The 19,433-nt window shown below is 36.5% G+C and overlaps 1 protein-coding gene across 1 annotated transcript; it reads right to left on the bottom strand.

Annotated features, from left to right (window-relative positions):
* Positions 1-3,918: 3,918 nt before the first annotated feature.
* Positions 3,919-4,083, bottom strand: K441DRAFT_569949 (uncharacterized protein; the record flags this gene model as incomplete). Its single annotated transcript, XM_067643887.1, has 1 exon — positions 3,919-4,083. A coding segment is annotated over one exon (165 nt), but the record flags the coding sequence as incomplete, so codon positions are not given.
* Positions 4,084-19,433: the final 15,350 nt, after the last annotated feature.

Consider the following 19,433-nt stretch of genomic DNA (forward strand, 5'->3'; position numbering starts at 1 on the left):
GATATAGTCGACCTCCTAGAAAACGATGCCCCCGTAAAACTCTACGGACTTTTACCTTTAGACTTTAAAAAGTTTATAAAGCTTAAAAAAGGACTTACCAATAAGGAACTCCGCAAGCTCCTCCCTAAAAAGTACCATAACTTTATTAACGTGTGCTTATAAAAGAGCGTAGATATACTCCCCCTATATTAACCTAATAACCATACCATTAATATTAAATAAGGAAAAACGCTACCCTATAAGAGACCTTACCTAATATTAAAAGACGAACTTCTAGTTGTTAAAAAGTATATTAATAAACACCTCGACAAAGGGTTTATTCGCCCTAGCATATCCCCAGTAGCCGCCCCTATCCTCCTTACTAAGAAGCTAAAAAGAGGTATTTAATTCTACGTTAACTATAGAGGACTTAACGCTATTACGATTAAGAACCAATACCCCGTACCACTTATACGTAAGACTCTTAAGCGGCTTAGCCAAGCCAAAATCTATACTAAGCTCGATATTATCGCCGCCTTTAACCGCCTCTAAATATAAGAAGGTAATAAATAGAAAACCGCATTCGCATTGCGCTTTAGCCAATTCGAATATACCATTATACCCTTTAGCGTATATAACGGCCCAGGCAGCTTCTAAAGCTATATTAATAACGCCTTATAGGACTATCTTAACGACTTCTGCTCTGCGTACCTGGACGATATACTTATTTATAGCAATAACCCTTCTAAGCATACCGAGCATGTTCAAAAGGTCCTATAGCGCCTTAAAGACGTAGGACTTTATATTAATTTAAAGAAGTGCGAATTCTTAGTTATAGAAGTAAAATACCTTAGACTAATTATTACTACTAAGGGTGTCTATATAGACCCCAAGAAGGTATATACAATTACCGAATAGCAAACCCTTAACTGCATTAAAGACGTATAAGCTTTCCTCGGTTTCGCTAACTTCTATTAAAAATTCATATACAACTTTTTGGGTGTTGTAGTACTACTTATAGCAATAATGCGAACAAAGGGCCTTTCCGCAAAAGAAAGAAAAACACATCTATGTTTTATCTGGACGCCTAAATGCGAGAAGGCGTTCCAAGACCTTAAAGATACTTTTACTAAAGCACCCATCCTAGCTCACTTTATACCAGGACAATAACTCTATCTTAAAACTGACTTCTTAGACCACGTTAACGCAGGCGTCCTCTCCCAGATAGGCGATAACGGTCTCCTCCACCTAGTCGCATTCTATTCATCTAAGCTTATACTATAAGAATGTAACTACAAGATCTATAATAAAGAACTTCTTGCGATTATATAAGCGTTCAAGGAATTCTAACCGGAACTTTCCTTAGTAGAACCTAACTAGCCAACTAAAGTCCTTACGGATTATTGTAACCTTAAGTACTTTATAACTACAAAACAGCTAAACTAATGCCAAGCACGCTAAAACGAGTTCCTCTCTAGTTTTAACTTTAAAATCGCATATAGGCTAGGAGTATAAGGTACTAAGCCTAATAGCCTAACACGCCGCTTATAAGACCTTCCTTAGTCTAAAGATAACCCCTATAACCAGTTCTAACAATAGACGATCCTAAAAGCACGGAATTTAGCCCCAGGTATGCTACCTACAATAGAGCTAACTATACCTCAGCTCCACACCACAGAACTAGAATTACCTCCCGAAATCAACGAGCTTATTACTACGGCATATAACACCTCTGTTAACCCATTACTGCATTAACTTATTACCGCAAAGACCGCCAGCGCCCGTACGCTGCCGACTAAATTCCAAAGCTTAGGCCAGATTAATATAGCAGCCTTAGAAGTAAAAGAGAATAGGCTCTATTATAGAGGCCGTCTATTCATCCCTAACTTAGAAAATCTACAATGGCAACTAATCCAAATGGCCCACAACCTCTAATTAAGCGGCCACCTAGGCAGAAGAGGAACCTATAAGCTTCTTAGCCGATACTACTTCTGGCCTAAAATAATAGACTTAGTCGAACGCTTTATAGGCGCCTACTACGGTTATAAGCGCGCTAAGGCCTTTAATATAAAGTACTAAGGACTACTACACCCTCTACTAGTACCTATACGACGATAGGCAGATATCGCCATAGATTTCGTTATTAACCTACCACCCTATAAGCGATATAGCCGTACCTATAAGAACATCCTTATAATAATATGCCGACTTATAAAAGAGCGCCACTACGTCCTAACCGAAGGCGTAACCGTTAGCGACGTCACTAACGCCTTCCTCCGCGAAATCTACTGATTACATAGGTTACCTAACTTGATTACGTCCGACTAAGGCACATAGTTCGGCTCTAATATATAGAGACGAATCTGCTAACGCCTTAGCATCTCCGTTAAGATGTCTACATCCTTCTACTATAAAACTGCTGGGCAACTAGAAAACGCTAATGCTAGTATAAAAGCGTACCTATGACAGGTAGTCGCCTATAGTCAAGATAACTAGGTAGATTACCTCCCACTAGGTAAATTCGCAGCGAATAATTATGTCTTAACTACTATAGGACTTACCCCGTTCTTCGCAAACAAGGGATATCACCCCTAATCCGGCATAGAACCACCAGAACCTATTAATAAGAAACTGCCATATAGAAAACGCCTTAAGATGCTACTTACCGACTAGTATATAGACCGTATAAAAAATCTACTCGACTACTATAAGGGAGAAATGGCCTGGGCTTAAGTAAAGTAGGCCTACTTCGCCAACCGTCATAGAACGCCACCACCGGAGATGCGTGTTGGCGACTAGGTATAGCTAAATACACGTAATATCTCTACGCAGAGGCCTATAAAGTCACTTAATTATAAGAACCTCGGCCCCTACCCAATTAAATAAGTCATTAATAGGGGAGCCGCATACAAGCTAGAGCTCCCACCTGCCCTAGCCACCCGCGGGATATAGCCTATATTTCACCTATAGCTACTACACCTTTATCAGCCTAACCCCTTACCGGGGCAGATACAGCTTAAACCCCTACTAGTACTAATCCGAGATAAGAACGAAGACGAGAACCATAAGGAGTGGACCGTTAAACAAATTATTAACTCTAAATACTTTAGCAAAGGCAGAGGACAACGGCTCTACTATAGAGCTATATACACAGGATTTAACATAGATCAGCTAGAATGGCAACCATAGGAAGACTTCAAAAATGCAAAGGATCTAATCAGCGACTTTCACCACGCGAACCTATAGAAACCGGGCCTAAATAGAGATTTTATACCTAATCCTCTATAGAAGCCCTTATAGAGTTAAACCGTTATACATTACCATATAGGGGCAAATTGCCGTTAAATTGCCGTCAAATTGCGGCAAAGTGCGATCACGTAACCAGAATATCGTTAAAATGTCCAGGAACTTCAACCGGCGGTTAAAGTTATCTAATTGGTCGGATTCTTAGATGCCAAGCCTTATCACATAACGTTGTTTCAAGCCTTCAGCAATACCCCCCTTTCTTCTTTTCTATACCCTAAGTGTCCCTTCTACATATATATAGTAACCACAGCGTCGCCGGAGCTCCACCTCTATAGGAGGGGGGGTAGTGTCACGGAACCCCACCGCAGGGGCCTCCATAGGAGAGCCCCGTGCTCTCACATACACCTCGCGTACAGCTTATGTCAGCTACGCGTAGGTATATCACCTCCTTACGCCCTCGACCCTTACAATCGATCGCGTAACGTCTTGTAGACTCCTCAAATACATACATCTTGTAGCCACTGCCCCGTCCCGTGACAATAACAGACTAAAGTGAAATAAAAAGTGGTAAAGAATAATAAGATAAGCGCGTAATAACTAGGAAAAGGTCCTATATATACTAAGCGTATAGTTTTAAAGATGCATTTTATACTTAAGGGTTACTTCGCAAATATTATATCTAATCTTACCCTGCTATAGAAGTTTGGAGAAATAACTACCTTGGAAATGTTTTATAACAGTAGCTAGAGTATAGAACTTATATATATACTTGCTAATTACAAGCTTTTTATTCCCAAGGTAGATAAAGTATATTTTTAGTCTTTTCTCCTTATATAAGGATAACCTTGCCCTCTCTAGCGCTTTAGCCGCTTCTAAAATCTTAGCATCTCCTTTAATCTTAACTTGGCCAAGGGCGATATCTATCCTAAACTATCTCTAGCGATGACTTAGCTAGTACACTCTACCCTCCTTAATATTATAGTAATCTACGACCGTATTAATAGCATTATTACGTCTACGTATCTTATCTTCTAGTAACGTGCTAGGTAGCGTCATAATCACTTTAATAAGGCGTTTATATTTAACTGATCTATTATTACTAGATTTTAAGGTTACTTTAATATCCTCGCTAAATGTAACCCCGGAAAGTTGCCGCTTAATATTAATTATAGCTTATTTATTATCCTAATTCTTCTTAATATTTTCTAATAGCGCATTTCTTTAACGTTGCCTTTCATTTGTGATTTCTTAGCTAAGCTTTTAGTATTTTATGCTTTCTACGGTTTTACGCTTAAGGCTAAGCTTTAGCTTATTTTGAACTTTAATTAAGGAACAAATACGCAGGTTCTTGTTTACCAATAAGGATTATTCTATTATTAGGTGCTATGGCCGCCGCGGGTTAATTAATCGGCTTATTTGGTATACTACTTTTATTAACTTTTCTTAAGGCTCTAAGCCTCGAACAATTGCCTATATATCTACGCCAATACGCTGTAGAAGGTAGTGCTTTAGGAATATTCAAGCGTCGGCATACTATATTATTAGGTTCCGGAGGGCGTCACTTACGTTACCTAGGTAGTATAGGCGTTAGAAAGGTTTTAGTAGAACTAGCTCTATATAATAGAACTTACTATTCTTATTAAATGCCTTACCTACGCCGTAATGGAGACTATATAGGCGCGCAACCTGCCGAAATCCTATAATTACGCCAAGGTCCTTAATCCAGGGCAAAAGAGTTAAGTATAGTAAAGGCTCGTTAAGTAAGACCTTATAGCCGTAGGGGGTTTTAATTAATCGCCGAAATACGGGGATATTATTTAGGTCTAAACGGAGTAGTAGCGGCAACTTGTTACGCCTAGGCTTAATATATAGCTTACTAAGCTGCTTTACGGACGTTAGATTAGGGGGTGCAAAAGCTTAATCGGTAAAGAGAAGGCCTAGGAGAAAGACGTAAGGGCTAAGAATAAGTAAAGGGTTGAAGGTAATCTTAGGAATTGGGAAAGTATTACTAGTTCTCTATAAGTATAAGGTAAGAGGAATAGGGTAAAAAGAGAACGTACGCTTCTTTTATACTAAGATATTCCTTAGTGAATTCGAATATAAACTTAAGCACGATCTTATAAGGCCCGCCTTCTAGGTCGCAAATAAGTATAACTATTATATATCGGTAGCATAGATTAAGAAGAGCTTTAGGTCGGCTTGCAGTGCAAAAGCCTAGCTATAGCAAGAAATAGACTTATATTTAATATCGCCTAACTATATATCTCTTTCTTATTATAACTAAGTTAGTCTTAAGAACTAGGGCGAGATCCTCTATATCTATAATAGGCTTTTCTCACTTCTTATTACTTAAGCTATATTTCTTTACTAGTTTCCGAAGTACCTAAAAAAGATATTTTAGCTCCGCCTTACTTTGCTAGGCTAAAGGGTTAACTAGGAACGTAATTACCTTATATATCTAATAGGTTAATTTATTAGCAATTTTCCTACTAGTTGCTCTCTTATATATAAGGCAATAGTACTTCTAGTATACACTAAGCGAGCTAGAAAGCTTTATCCCGCACTATTTCCTACCCCCCTTCCCTTGTTTCTAATTTAGGAGCTAGTTAAAAAAGCTATAAAGTAGCTAAAGCGAGAGGACTTGGTACGTTTTCTTAGGGTCTTTCCTTATATAGGTGTAGTATCTAGAAATGGTCAGCTCTAGGTTAAGCTTAAGAGAAAGCTATAGAATAGGTTATTACTTACTAATACTATTAATCTTTAATGTGGTTAAGGAGATTTGTACTGCTATTAGTGTAGTCCTACGTTATAAAATTAGATTTCTCAAACTCTTTTAACTGTTTGAGGTAGTATTTTAATAGATAATCTTAATCCTTATAAAGCTATGCTCGAGTAGGCGCTTTATAAGCATCGTTAGATTTAGCAATACTATTAGCGTTATAGTTAATGCCACTGTCGGCGTCGCAGTCGGCGTTACTATTAGTATCACTATCGGCATTACTGTTAAAGACGGTCGGTTCTATCCCGTAGCTATTACCATCGCTATCCGTGTCCATATACTTATTATTAGTAACGCTAGACAATAAGCTGCAATCTAATAATTAAGCGCGCCGCATTCTAGGGAGCTAGAAGAAAACTTAGGGTAGTAGCAGTAGGAGGGACCTAGAGGGTAATAACGGCGGAAAGGATTTAAAGAGTAATGTGGGGTTAAGGAGATGGGGGGGTAAAAAATAAGAGAAACGGGGCCTAAATTAAACGGATTAGAGGTGGGAGCTATAGAGTTATATAGCTTTAGCGCCAAGCGCGTAAAATATTATAGTCTACCTATTAAAAAGTAAGGGCATAGGGCGGTAAGCGAGAGGCTTAATATTAGACCGGTAAGCAAGAGGCTTAGGGCGGCGGGGAGTTTTAGCAACGCGACCTCTAAAAACGGCGACAGAACCCTCCAAAACCGGCAGTTAGATCTCCATTTTCTTTTTTAATAAAGTAAAATTCGGCCGTATATTTATACTAGGGAGTTAATTAGGAGCGCCTTTAAGGCAGTAGGCCTTCTCTCCCTTAACCCAAATCGAGCTCTTAATCGTTGCTCTACATAACCTTCCTCTATGCGGCCATTTATACCTCTATCTGCCCTTAAGCATATAACGGTCTTATCCTCCCCTATACATCCTCCACCGCCCAATAGCGAGCACACTCGAGCCCGGTATACGCGCACGATCCTTTATTTAGAAACGTTACTAAAGGCAACGGAGGCAGTTGTTTTAATATTAATGCAATACCTATAATCCTTAGAGGAAGGCTTAGAGCTTATATAAGTAGAAAATAATAATCTTTAGTAATATACTAAGGAGCGGAAGGCTAAAAAAAAAATATAAACGGAACGTACTCTCTACTAAATCAGTTCTTACTCTAGAAGCAATAAGGGAGCTTACTACTACTAAGCAGGCCGTTAGTAAGGCTAAAGAGTATACCAGGCTTACTAAAAAAACGGTTTAAAAAAGATTATTAAGTAGCTGTAGCACTTGCTAAGGAACAAGTTAAGGCTAGGAAGAAGGCTAGGAAGAAAGCTGCGGATATAAAAAAGCTAGCTAAAGAACACTAGTAAGAGGCAGGAGAAGCAGGAAGGGTAGCTAAAAAGGCGCAATAAAACTCTCTTACTGCCGCCAATATAGCTCGCAGAAAGAATACTAAAGAAGCTTAATTAGCGGCTTAGATAGCAGCCAATTATATAATATTAAAATAGTTAATTATAGAAGAGCTTTGGAAGCAGGCAGAGGAGTCCTCTACTACCACTGCTACTGCTACTGCTTTTGTCTAGCAACTTTAGGAAGCCGCTAAGAAGGTAGTAAAAGAAGCTACTTTACTAAAGGACACTTAGCAAGAGCAAGAGAATAATAATAGGAGTAATTTAAGCGATAAAGAGTCCTCGGATAAGGATATTAAGTTAATTAGTAACCCTTAGCGACCAATTAAGTAGGAAATTAAGCGGGAAATTAAGCTCTAAAATATTAAAAATTGGCTTAATATAGACTTTGTTATATATATTTATGGCTTTAAAGCTCCTTAATAATAATGCGATGATTTTTAATAGGGTTTACTAGTTATTTGCCACCAAATCGGTATTTTTAGGTATTTTAGTGTTCAAAACCTTTATAACTAGGGACACCTTCATAACCCCATCACTTACGTTATAAGTTTTCTAATTTTTGGTGGGGTTTTAATATGGCCTATATACTTGTATAGCCTATAAGCTTACTAACTACGTTAAGTGGTTGGTGCACCAAACGCGTAATTACGCGTTTAGTATGCTATATGCTATAATTATACAATTCTAGTATCTAATTTAATCTTTCTATTTATCTGTCTGTTTATAGATAATATATAATAGAAGTTACTACTTTAACTCTTTATTCTACTAAAGATACCTCCTAAAATACTACTATAAACCTTAGATCTCTATCTAATATAATTTTACTTAATACTCTATATCTTATAAATACTTCTTTAATATAGATTTTAGCGATATCCTCTACTAAGATTTCTTCTATATATACTATAAAGTAGCCTTATTTAGTTAACTTATCTACTATTACTAGAATTGCGTTATATTCCTATTTAGTAATAAAATCTTTTAACTTTAATAACTTAATAATAAATTCATATAATATAACCTCCTATAGTCTTTCTAGTATTTTAATAGGCTATAGCCCTCTATATAGCTTATACCTTATTAGTTTATTTCTTTAGTAATATAAATACTCTTTTATTACTTTTTTTAGCTATACCTTAGATTTTATTAATAATGTATTTTTTTAAAGTCTTAATATTAAGCCTATTGCTCCATTATATCCATCGGGAAAATATTCGCAGGATGAGATTCAAGTAGACTTTGTGTGGCGCGTTTCGCGTAATTGACATGCAATTTGACCAACTTGACACGCAATTAACCAACTTGACACGCAATTGACCAACTTGACATGCAATTTAACCAACTTAATACGCAATTGACCAACTTGACATGCAATTTAACTAACTTAATACGCAATTAACCAACTTGACATGCAATTTAACTAACTTAATACGCAATTAACTAACTTGACAACTTTAAAAGCTAACTGCATATTCCTTGACACGCAGTTAACCTATTTAACAACTTTAAAAGCTAACTGCATATTCCTTGACACGCAGTTAACCTATTTAACAACTTTAAAAGCTAACTGTATATTCCTTGACATGCAATTAAGGTAAAGTTATATGCCAATTACGCAATCTTATATAATCTTACATAGTCTTATTACTTAGAGGCTCTGCACGAGGCTCTGCACAAGGCTCTACACGAAGCTCTACACGAAGCTCTACACGAAGCTCTACACGAAGCTCTACACGAAGCTCTACACGAAGCTCCTAACGTACAGAGGCTCTGCACGAGGCTCTGCGCGAAGCTCTGCGGTACGGAGGCTCTGCACGAAGCTCTGCATGAAGCTTCTGCACGAAAGCTCTACGTACCAGAGGCTCTGCACGAGGCTCTTGGCGGCGAAAGCTCTGGCGTACGCGAGGCTCTGCACGAAGCTCTGCATGAAGCTCTGGCACCGAAGCTCTACGTACAGAGGCTCTGGCACGAGGCTCTGCACGAGGGCTCTGCACGAAGCTACGTATAGAGGCTCTGCACGAAGCTCTTACGGTATAGAGCTCTGCACGAAGCCTCTACGTATAGAGGCTCTGCACGAGGCTCTGCCGCGAAGCTCTGCACGAGGCTCTACGCGAAGCTCTGCGTACGGAGGCTCTACACGAAGCTCTGCACGAGGCTTCTGCGCGCGAAGCTCTGCATACGGGAGGCTTCTACACGAAGCTCTACACGAAGCTCTTATACGAAGCTCTACGTACAGAGGCTCTGCACAAGGCTCTGCGCCGAAGCTCTGCGTACGGAGGCTCTACACGAAGCTCTGCATCGGGTCCCCGCTATATTCCCGATAGCGTCTACCACGTGTCTCTGCCTATGTAGCCGCCTTATTTTTTTACCCTTCCTTCCTTCCTTACATCCTCCCTACCTAGGGGAGGCACTAGAACGGCAGCCAGCAGAGGACCGTCGCTAGAACTAGATGACTATCGCTAGAACCAGACAACCGTCGCCAGAACCAGACGGACCGTTACCCAGAACCAGACGACCGTCGCCGTCCGCCAAGACGACCGTCGCTAGAGCCAGACGACCGTCGCCAGAACCAGACGACCGTCGCCAGAACAGAACGACCGTCGCCAGAACCAGACGACCGTCGCCAGAACCAGACGACCGCTACCCAGAGCCAGACGACCGTCTCCAGAGTCAGACGACTGTCGCCAAAACCAGACGACCGTCGCCAGAGCCGCAGACGACCGTCGCCAGAACCAGACGACGACCGTCGCCAGAAGAACCAGACGACTGTCGCCAGAGCCAGACGACCGTCCGCTAGAGCCAGACGACCGTCGCCAGAACCAGACGACCGTCTCCAGAGTCAGACGACTGTCGCCAAAACCAGACGACTGTCGCCAAAACCAGACGACCGTCGTCAGAGCCAGACGACAACGACTAGCCAGCGAACACTATAAACGATTCGATCGATTGATCGAATCAAGGTAGCACAGACAGGTAGGCACAAACAGGGAGATGCTGACGGGTAGGCAGATACAGACAGGTAAGCAGATGCAGACAGGCAAGCAGATGCAGACAGGTAGGCAGATGCTGACGGGTAGGCAGATATAGACAGGTAGGCAGATGCAAACAGGTAGGCGATGCAGACAGGTAGGCAATGCAGACAGGTAGGCAATGTAGACAGGTAGGCGATGCAGGCAGGTAGGTAGATAGGCAGCTGGTAGTCAATAGGTAGATAGGTAGAAGAGAACCATCGCTATATTTTTATTAAATTTCTAATAATATTTTTTATTTTACTAGCCTTATAAATAGCTTTAAAATAGCTTTTATTTATTTAAAATATGCTATTAGTATAAAAGAGGTAAATATAATTATAGTTGCCAAATGCGCAGATTGCTGGCAGGTTGCGCGCAGCCTGCGCGGCAGGCTGCGCGGCAGGTTGCGTGTTAAAAAAACACGACATAGGCTAGTCGGTCGAGTTGCCAAATGACCTCAACTGCGCGCCAATTGCGTCAACCACCAACCATTGAGGCCATTGAAAGGGTACCATATTTTGCCGATGTCCTTAAGTTATTCCCTTATAGAAATCTTCTATAAAATACTCTGCTATACTTTTTAGGATATACTTTACTTCTTAATTTTCGTATATATCTATCTATAGATCTTTTAGCTATACCTTTAGAATTTTTTATACCTAAAAGCTTTTTAATATCTTATAGACTTTTTTTAGTTCTCTATCCTCTTAGGTTGCTACTAGCTTAGGGTAATTATATTTAATTAATCTGTTATTATCTTTACATAGTATTACTCCTAATAGTTTCTTATTATTCTATAATTTAGCCTTTTTACTTAGCGCGTCTGCCCTTATATTCTTAGTGTCTTTAATATACTAAATCTTAAAATAGTATTCCGTAAGTATCTTTACCTATCTAACCTATCTATAATTAAGTTCTTTTATTATTAGGAACCCTACTAGGTTCTTATAATCTATTTTAACTATAAATAGTTTTTTTTATACCTTATAAAAAAGCTCTTTATTTCTTAAGTGCTATAACTATATTTAATAACTTCTTATTATAAATGTTATTGTAGCTAGAAGTGTTAGACACATCGTGAGGGCGGCCAAGGCGCTAGTGGTAAGCGAGCTAATGGCGATTTTCTATGCCGGGCATGGAAAATCGTAATTGGTTAACAGAGGTCATAGGAGAACACGTGACAAGCCTTACCTCTCGCGACTCGTAGATCTTAGAGAATTAATCATCTATCTATAACACCGTATAGTATATATTATTGTAATATATATATTCTGCATATTGTAAAAGTTATACCAACACTAATTAGTAAGCGCGCACAGATTAGGAGATACGTACTTGCTTAGAAGATATTTACGCTCCACCTTATAAAGGCCCTATTTTAGTTAAAGAGAATTAAAGTACTCTAGATTTAGAAGACGTCTAACACTCCACCTTACCTGGAAATACCTTAAATCTACCCTGGATTTGGAAGACGTCTAACGCTCCACCTTAACCAGAGATAGACCACTGTACCAGTAGTTAATGTGACCACATTAAGAACGCAACCACACTAAGAATGCGACCACCCTAACTACCACTTAAACTGTCCCTCGAACGACCACTTAAACCGTCCCCTAAACTATTCTACGCGTCCTTATCCCTTCTAAAATGGCTATACCCATAGACTAGAAAGTAGAAGCAGAACGATGGAGAAACGGGATTAATGTATAAATAGCAACTAATAAAGACCTCACAGACTTTATATTATTTAAGTTATAGGAATACAATGAGTACAAGCTAATAGATAATGGACTTTAGTCTTCCTTCTAAGACGATTTTAAAACATTTAGTGTTAATATATTTTTAAAAGTAAATATATAGCACCTTTAAAGCATGTATACCTTCCTGCAATATAGAGGAGTATATATATGTATAAAGGAGAAACGCACAATATATGCGCAACTCTTGTTTAAATTAACCTAGGAAGAACGTTAATATTCCTGGACTTAAGAGAACTTGGATAAGGTATATAATGAGCTAAATAGAAACAGGTTTTAGTTAAATAAAATAAACAATATATTTAAGCGCGGTCTTAACTACAAAGTATTATAAGACCCAATAGTTCGCATAACCCTATTTTAACTATAATAACCATTAAGTGTCTAGACCACAACCCTACCACTATCCGGAGGAATACTAGTAGGACCTTCACCATACGTAACCCTACGACCCTAAACCGCTCCCCTCCTATAGATGCCAACTATACCAGAATAGGGCAAAGAGATTTCTAATGTAGTAAAGATATACACAGAGGAACTTAAATATAATAGCATAAATGGCAGCTTCAATTACAAACTTACCATCTTTTATAACATCTATAGCCGATCTAATGTTCCACAAGAGGCTTATAATAAAGCTTTACTAATTATATTAACAGGTCTAGCCTTAAACTAGTACTTTAATAGTAGACTCAGTAATCTCTTATTTAAAGACGCTTATAGGCACCTTCGCAATTTCTTTAAAGGCCCTAGCTTAGAACGTAAGAACCTTAGTAAATGGAATATAATCTTATTAAGGATGATAATAGATAAGAACACAGATAAATTAACTAGCGATTGCCTCCAAATATTAATCAATATACTCTCCCAACTACAGCATGGCCTCACCCTAGAATTACGAATAACACCATTCCTAACTAATAAACTTATTACGTCTTACCAGGGAATTCACGCATGCTAATTCGCTGTATTAGACCCACCTTAAGAACTAGGCCCCCTTATTAACAAACTACAGTCCTTAATTACGGCTTATAAAAAACAGAACCTAGAGCAAGCTTAAACTTAGGCTTATTACACAGATCGTTGGTACTTTAGAAGGGAGAATAGCTATAATTGGTATCAAAACTATAACCAATATTAAAACCGAACTTATAACTAAATTTATAACCACGACCGCACCCACCCTTATTTCTCTCCACGTTATAAACTACGTTACTTTATATATAATAAGAAAGGCTACCAATTATAGAACCATACCTAAGAAGAACAAGAAGAGTCTAAAGCTAAGTTTAGAACCGCTAATAGAGATAAGTTTAGTAAATTCGACAACCAATTTAACAAACGACTTAATTAATATATTATGGACTATAAGGATAATAATATTAACTTAGAAGAAGAGCTTAAGGAAGCTTTCTAAGCACTAACTATTAACACAAATTATAAGGCAACCGGCAAGAACTCTTAACTAAACATTGACCACTTCTATACCTCTTTCGGCCAAGTAGAACAGCATAAAGCAACTTCTATAGCTGCTACCCTAGCTAATAAAGCCTTCAGCCATTCGGTTACAACTATAGACAATATAACACCTCTTATAACCGACCAGGACCCCTTTACCTACAATGCAACCATATCCACGTCCCACTATACTACAGACTACTTTATAGGCATAATAATTAACACAGGAGCATCCAAATGATCTACAGTAGGATATAGCCAATTCCTAGCATTCTAAAGACTTAATACCGGTGTACAACTTAATACCACCATATAAGGCATAGTTAATATACAATTCGGCATCGGATTAACCTTATTAATTAGATTAACTAAAGTAACTACCCTAATCGGCATAATTAAGTTTCATATTGTTAAAGTCGACACCCCATTTTTACTCTACCTAGTAGACATAGATTAACTACAAGTATACTTCAACAACCTAAAAAATATGCTAATTACCCCTTAGAGCGAAGTACCAGTTATATATCGCTTTAGCTATCTATTCCTCCTTTAGAACATATCCCTATGCAACTACTTAACTATATCATTTAATTAAAACCCCTGCTACTTAACCGACATTAAATTAAGACGACTATATCGTCGCTTCGGCCACCCTTTAGTTAAGCGTCTTATACGAATACTTAAATGCTTAGGGCACGATATTAATAGCAAGACTTTAGACCATCTCACACGTTACTGCCACCATTGTTAAAAACATGGAAAGTCGCCTAGTAGATTCAGATTTACCTTACATAATAATATTAATTTTAACTACTTAATTGTGGTTAATATTATGTATATCAATGGCACACCTCTGCTGCATATTATTGATAAAGGAACACAATTTTAAGCCGGTAGATGGCTGCAAAGTATTAGCGCCAAGCATATATGGGATATACTACAAATGTGCTAGATTAACACATACCTAGGACCCCCTAATATTATTATACACAACATAGGCAAGAACTTTATAAGCAAAGAATTTAAATAATACGCTATAATACTCGGAATAGTTACAAAAGGCGTACCTATTAAAGCCCACAATTTAGTTAGAATGGTAGAACGTTATTATGGCCCCCTTTATTGTATATACCACATCATTATTACGGAACTACTAGACATTAATAAAGATATAGCTTTATAAATGGCTTTTAAAGCAATCAACGACTCCATAGGCCCTGATGGTCTCATACCTACCTTATTAGTATTCGGAGCTTACCCACATATAGTAGAATCCGACGCACCTAATCCTACGGTTATAAAACGAGCAGCAGCTCTTAAAAAGGCTATAGAAGAAGTTAAGAAGCTTAGAGCTAAGCGCTAAGTGGCAGATGCCCTCAACATGCGTAATAGACCCAAGACAACCGCGATTCATAACCTACCACTTAACTCACCTGTATTGGTATGGAGAGAAGGACCTATAGGCCAACCCGGTTACTGGTCTAGTCCATATAACCTACTTAGTATTAAAAATAAGACCTATACTATACAACTTCCCTATAGACCCACTAACTTCCGCAGTATAGTTGTAAAACTATATATAGTAGACCCCGAAATCACAGAAGATACGTAACTAGAAGATAATAATATTAAACTACCTTTACCTTAAACTAAGCCTAAACCTTAACCTTAAACCGAGCCTAAACCTTAACCCGTTAAACGCGGAAGAGGTAAACCACGTAAGTACCCTATTAAAGTAAATACCGCAAACATCTCAATTTATTTGCAGAATAAGGATAATAATTAACTTATAAATCCTAATTAGTTTACAGTATCACGCCAGAAGGAGATTAAGGGATTGCTTAAGAAAGGAGTTTTTGAACTAGTTAACCCTAAGGATATACCATAAGGCAATAGAGTATTTAACTCTAGATTTATTGATAAGATTAAGAACCCCAGCACTAATAAAGCCTTTAAGAAGTTAAGACTAGTTATACAGGCCTATAACGACCTAGAGAAAGACCTCGTACTAACCCAATCACCTATGATTTAACGAGTCAGCTAACGCCTTATTCTTTGCATTATAGCCATAACTTAGAACGATGGTATATATCTCTACTTGCGAGATATTTTACAGGCCTATATATAATTAACTACAAAACTAAACCGAGACTTTTATATTAAAGCACCTCTTAAACTCAGTATAGCACTTAGAGTCTCACAAGGCACAATTCTAAAGGTCGTTAGACCTTTATACGGCATTCCTAAGGTAGGTAATTATTAGTTTAAGACTTACTATAACCACTATATTAAAGAACTAAACATAAGCCAATCTACTTATAACCCCTGCCTACTTCACCTTAATAACCCTATAAGTTTCGGAATAGTTAGTTTATAGACTAATAATACCCTCCTACTAGCTAACTTAGTTTTTGCAGCTTCGGAACAGGAGAAGATTAAGAAAGCTAAGTTCCTAACTAAAGAACGCGAGTAACTTACACTGGAACACCTAATTAAGTTCAACGGAGGCATTATCTAATAATAGGATTATATAATTACGCTTATACAAGAGCGCCAATGCTAGAACTTAACCCTTGTTAATATTAAGGAAGCTACTATAACAACTAGTTCTAGAGGTACTATTTGTATAGTATTTACACCTAAGGACCAATATATCGCCCAACGAGCAAGAGGAGCTTATATTGCGTCCGTATGCCAGCCTAAAGCTTCTTTTAATTTATCCTACGCTGCCTAGGTAATCAACCCTAATAAGAAAGACGCAAAACTACTTAATAAGAGAATTTAGTGGCAAAATAAGAACCCAATAAGAGGCTTAAGCTTTGTTAAGCTTAACATAAAGACACTTCAACTACTTATATTTACTAATTCCTTATTCGCAAATAATAAGGACCTCTTATTATAGATTGGATATATCCTAGTACTAGCAGACTTATTAAACAAGGCGAATATTATCCACTAGTCCTTAGTTAAGTGTAAGAGAATTATTAGAAGCGTACTAGCCTCCGAATTATATACTATAGCCTATAGTTTTAACATCGGCGCTGCAATTAAAGCTATAGTTAAATTGCAACTTAATATTAGCCTCCCGCTTATTCTTTGCACTAATTCTAAGTTAATTTATAAATGCCTTGTCAAACTAGAAACTACATAAGAGAAGAGACTTATAATTAATGTCATGTGCCTACGCCAGTTATATAAAAGACGCGAAATAGCGGAAGTTAAATAGATTGACGGAGATAGTAACCTTATGGACGCTATAACTAAAAGCAAACCATTATTAGCCCTTAAATAACTTATCAACACAAACCGAATTGAGTTAAAGATAGTGGAATGGGTAGAACGCACGATGTCAGCGATCTAGTTAATCAACATATAAATATAGCAAAGAGGGTATATACGATCTCTGTGTCACGTAACCGCAATTTATAGCAATCTACGGCAACCTATAGTAATCTGCCTGTACCTATAACACTACCTAGTACTATCACAACCTGTGCTATAACAGTAAGGAAGGAAGGAGAAGTGCGTATATAGATTTTTGGATTGCACAGTTATAGGATACCAGATCTTCACGTTTTCTAAAGTATTCCCAGTATAGCTAGAAGTATTAGACACATCGTAAGGGCGGCTAAGGCGCTAGTGGTAAGCGAGCCAATGGCGATTTTCCATGCTGGGTATAAAAAATTGTAATTAGTTAACAGAGGTCATAGGAGAACACGTGACAAGCCTTACCTCTCGCGACTCGTAGATCTTAGAGAATCAATCATCCATCTACAACACCGCATAGTACATATCATTGTGATATATGTATTCTGCACGTTGTAAAAGTCATACTAACAGTTATAGTTTAGCTCTAGTAGTATTATCTTCTAACTATTGTATGCTATTAGATACTATATATTTCTATACTTCTATAGTAAATATACTCCTAGTATAAAGTTTAATACGTTTATCTTTATAACTATATCTAGTCCTAGTTAATAAATTTTAAGAATTAGCTCTTAGGTAAACAATTTCTTAAGTTTCTTAAATAGTATTTTTTACTTCCTTTCTTATACCTATAGTTCCTCTTTCTTTAGAAGCCTAGTAAATAGTTTAATATTCTTTAACTACTATGCTATAAACCTTCTATAGTAGTTATAAACCCCTAAAAATAACCTTAACTATATTATATTCTCTAGTTTTTACTAATTTACTATAGCTTTAATTTTTTTTAGGGTCTATACTAATATAACCTAGTTTAATAATAAATTTAATATAATTAGTCTTTTTTATAAAGAACTTACATTTTTTAATTATTACTAGCATTTATTTTTCCTATAGTCTTTTTAAGACCTATTTAATGTAGTCTCCGTATTTTTCCTTAGTTATTAAGTAGATAATAATAATATTAAGGTATACTATAATAAACTTATTAAGGTGTTCTCCTAATATACTATTAATTCGTTTCTAAAATATTACTAGTATATTTATTAACCTAAATTATATAACTAATAGCTTATATAGTTCTTCCTTTAACCTAAAGGCTGCCTTCTATTTATTGCCTTCCTTAATTTTAATTTAATAGTACGCCTACCTTAAATCTATCTTTATAAAAATTTGCACATTACCTATCCTATTTTAAATTTTACTAATTAAGGGCAAAGGATATTTATTCTTCTAAGTAATACTATTTAGCTATTTATAGTTAATATATAGTCTAAGTTTTCTATTCTTCTTTAGTACGAATAGTACTAGATATTCCGTTAATAACTATAATAGTTTTATATATCTTTTCCGTAGGTTTTTTTTTAGATAAACTCTTTAAGTGCTTTTAACTCCTTTTAAGTAAGCTTATAGGTTAGAAAGAACCTTAAACTTATTCCTAGTTTTAACTCTATTTTATAGTTCTATACTATATAATCTACTAACTTTTTACTTTTTAGGCTCTATAGCTTCTTACTATACTTATAGTATCTCTTTAGTATATAGAATAACCCTTTCTTAGTTTCCTCGTATATTGCTCTAACTTAGTACTATACTAGCTTAATTTGTTATTATATTCTATAGTATTATATATTTCTAATATTTATCTAACCTATAACCTAATTAATCTTTAGATTATATTTCTGTAACTAAGGCATTTCTAATACTACCTTATCCTATCCCAATAGTAGGATATTAAAAGACATCTTAATTTATCTCCTTTTAATAGTTATCTAAATAGGTCCTATTTTAAGGTTAATAATCCCTCCTTTATAGGTTATTAGATCTCCTAAAATTATAACTAATAGGTAAAGTTATTCCTTCTATCTATAAGGTAATCCTATTTTTTTTAACTACTATTAATAAAATATAGTTCCTTATTACTCCACTATCTATTAGCGTTTTAAACTATTAATCTTACTAATTAACTTATAAATTTAGGTATTATCCTTAAATTCCTTTAAGGGTTTAAGGCTCTATTACTAGCTTCCTTTAGTTTTATAGGCCTCTACTTTTCCTAACTATTAGCTACTTAATCTAATTATATTTAGCTTACTCTTTAGCTAATACCTAGTTTACTTTTTATCCTCTATATACTATAGATATATATTCTTTAAGTATTTTTACCACTATTATCTATCTAAGTATTCTTTTATAAGATTTTTTTTATTAAAGTATTAAGCTTCCTAACTCCTAAACTTTTATTAGATACTATCTATATATATATTTAGTATTTTTATACTATTACTTATTTAGCGCCTAATATATTCTTATAGGGTACTTCTAATTCTTCTTTTTTTTTAGATTTTTATATAAAATCTATATATATAATCTATAATAGCGTATAATATACTAAATAATTTAGGT

This window comes from Cenococcum geophilum (assembly GCF_001692895.1).
Source record: "Cenococcum geophilum 1.58 unplaced genomic scaffold K441scaffold_31, whole genome shotgun sequence".
NCBI lineage: Eukaryota > Fungi > Ascomycota > Dothideomycetes > Gloniales > Gloniaceae > Cenococcum > Cenococcum geophilum.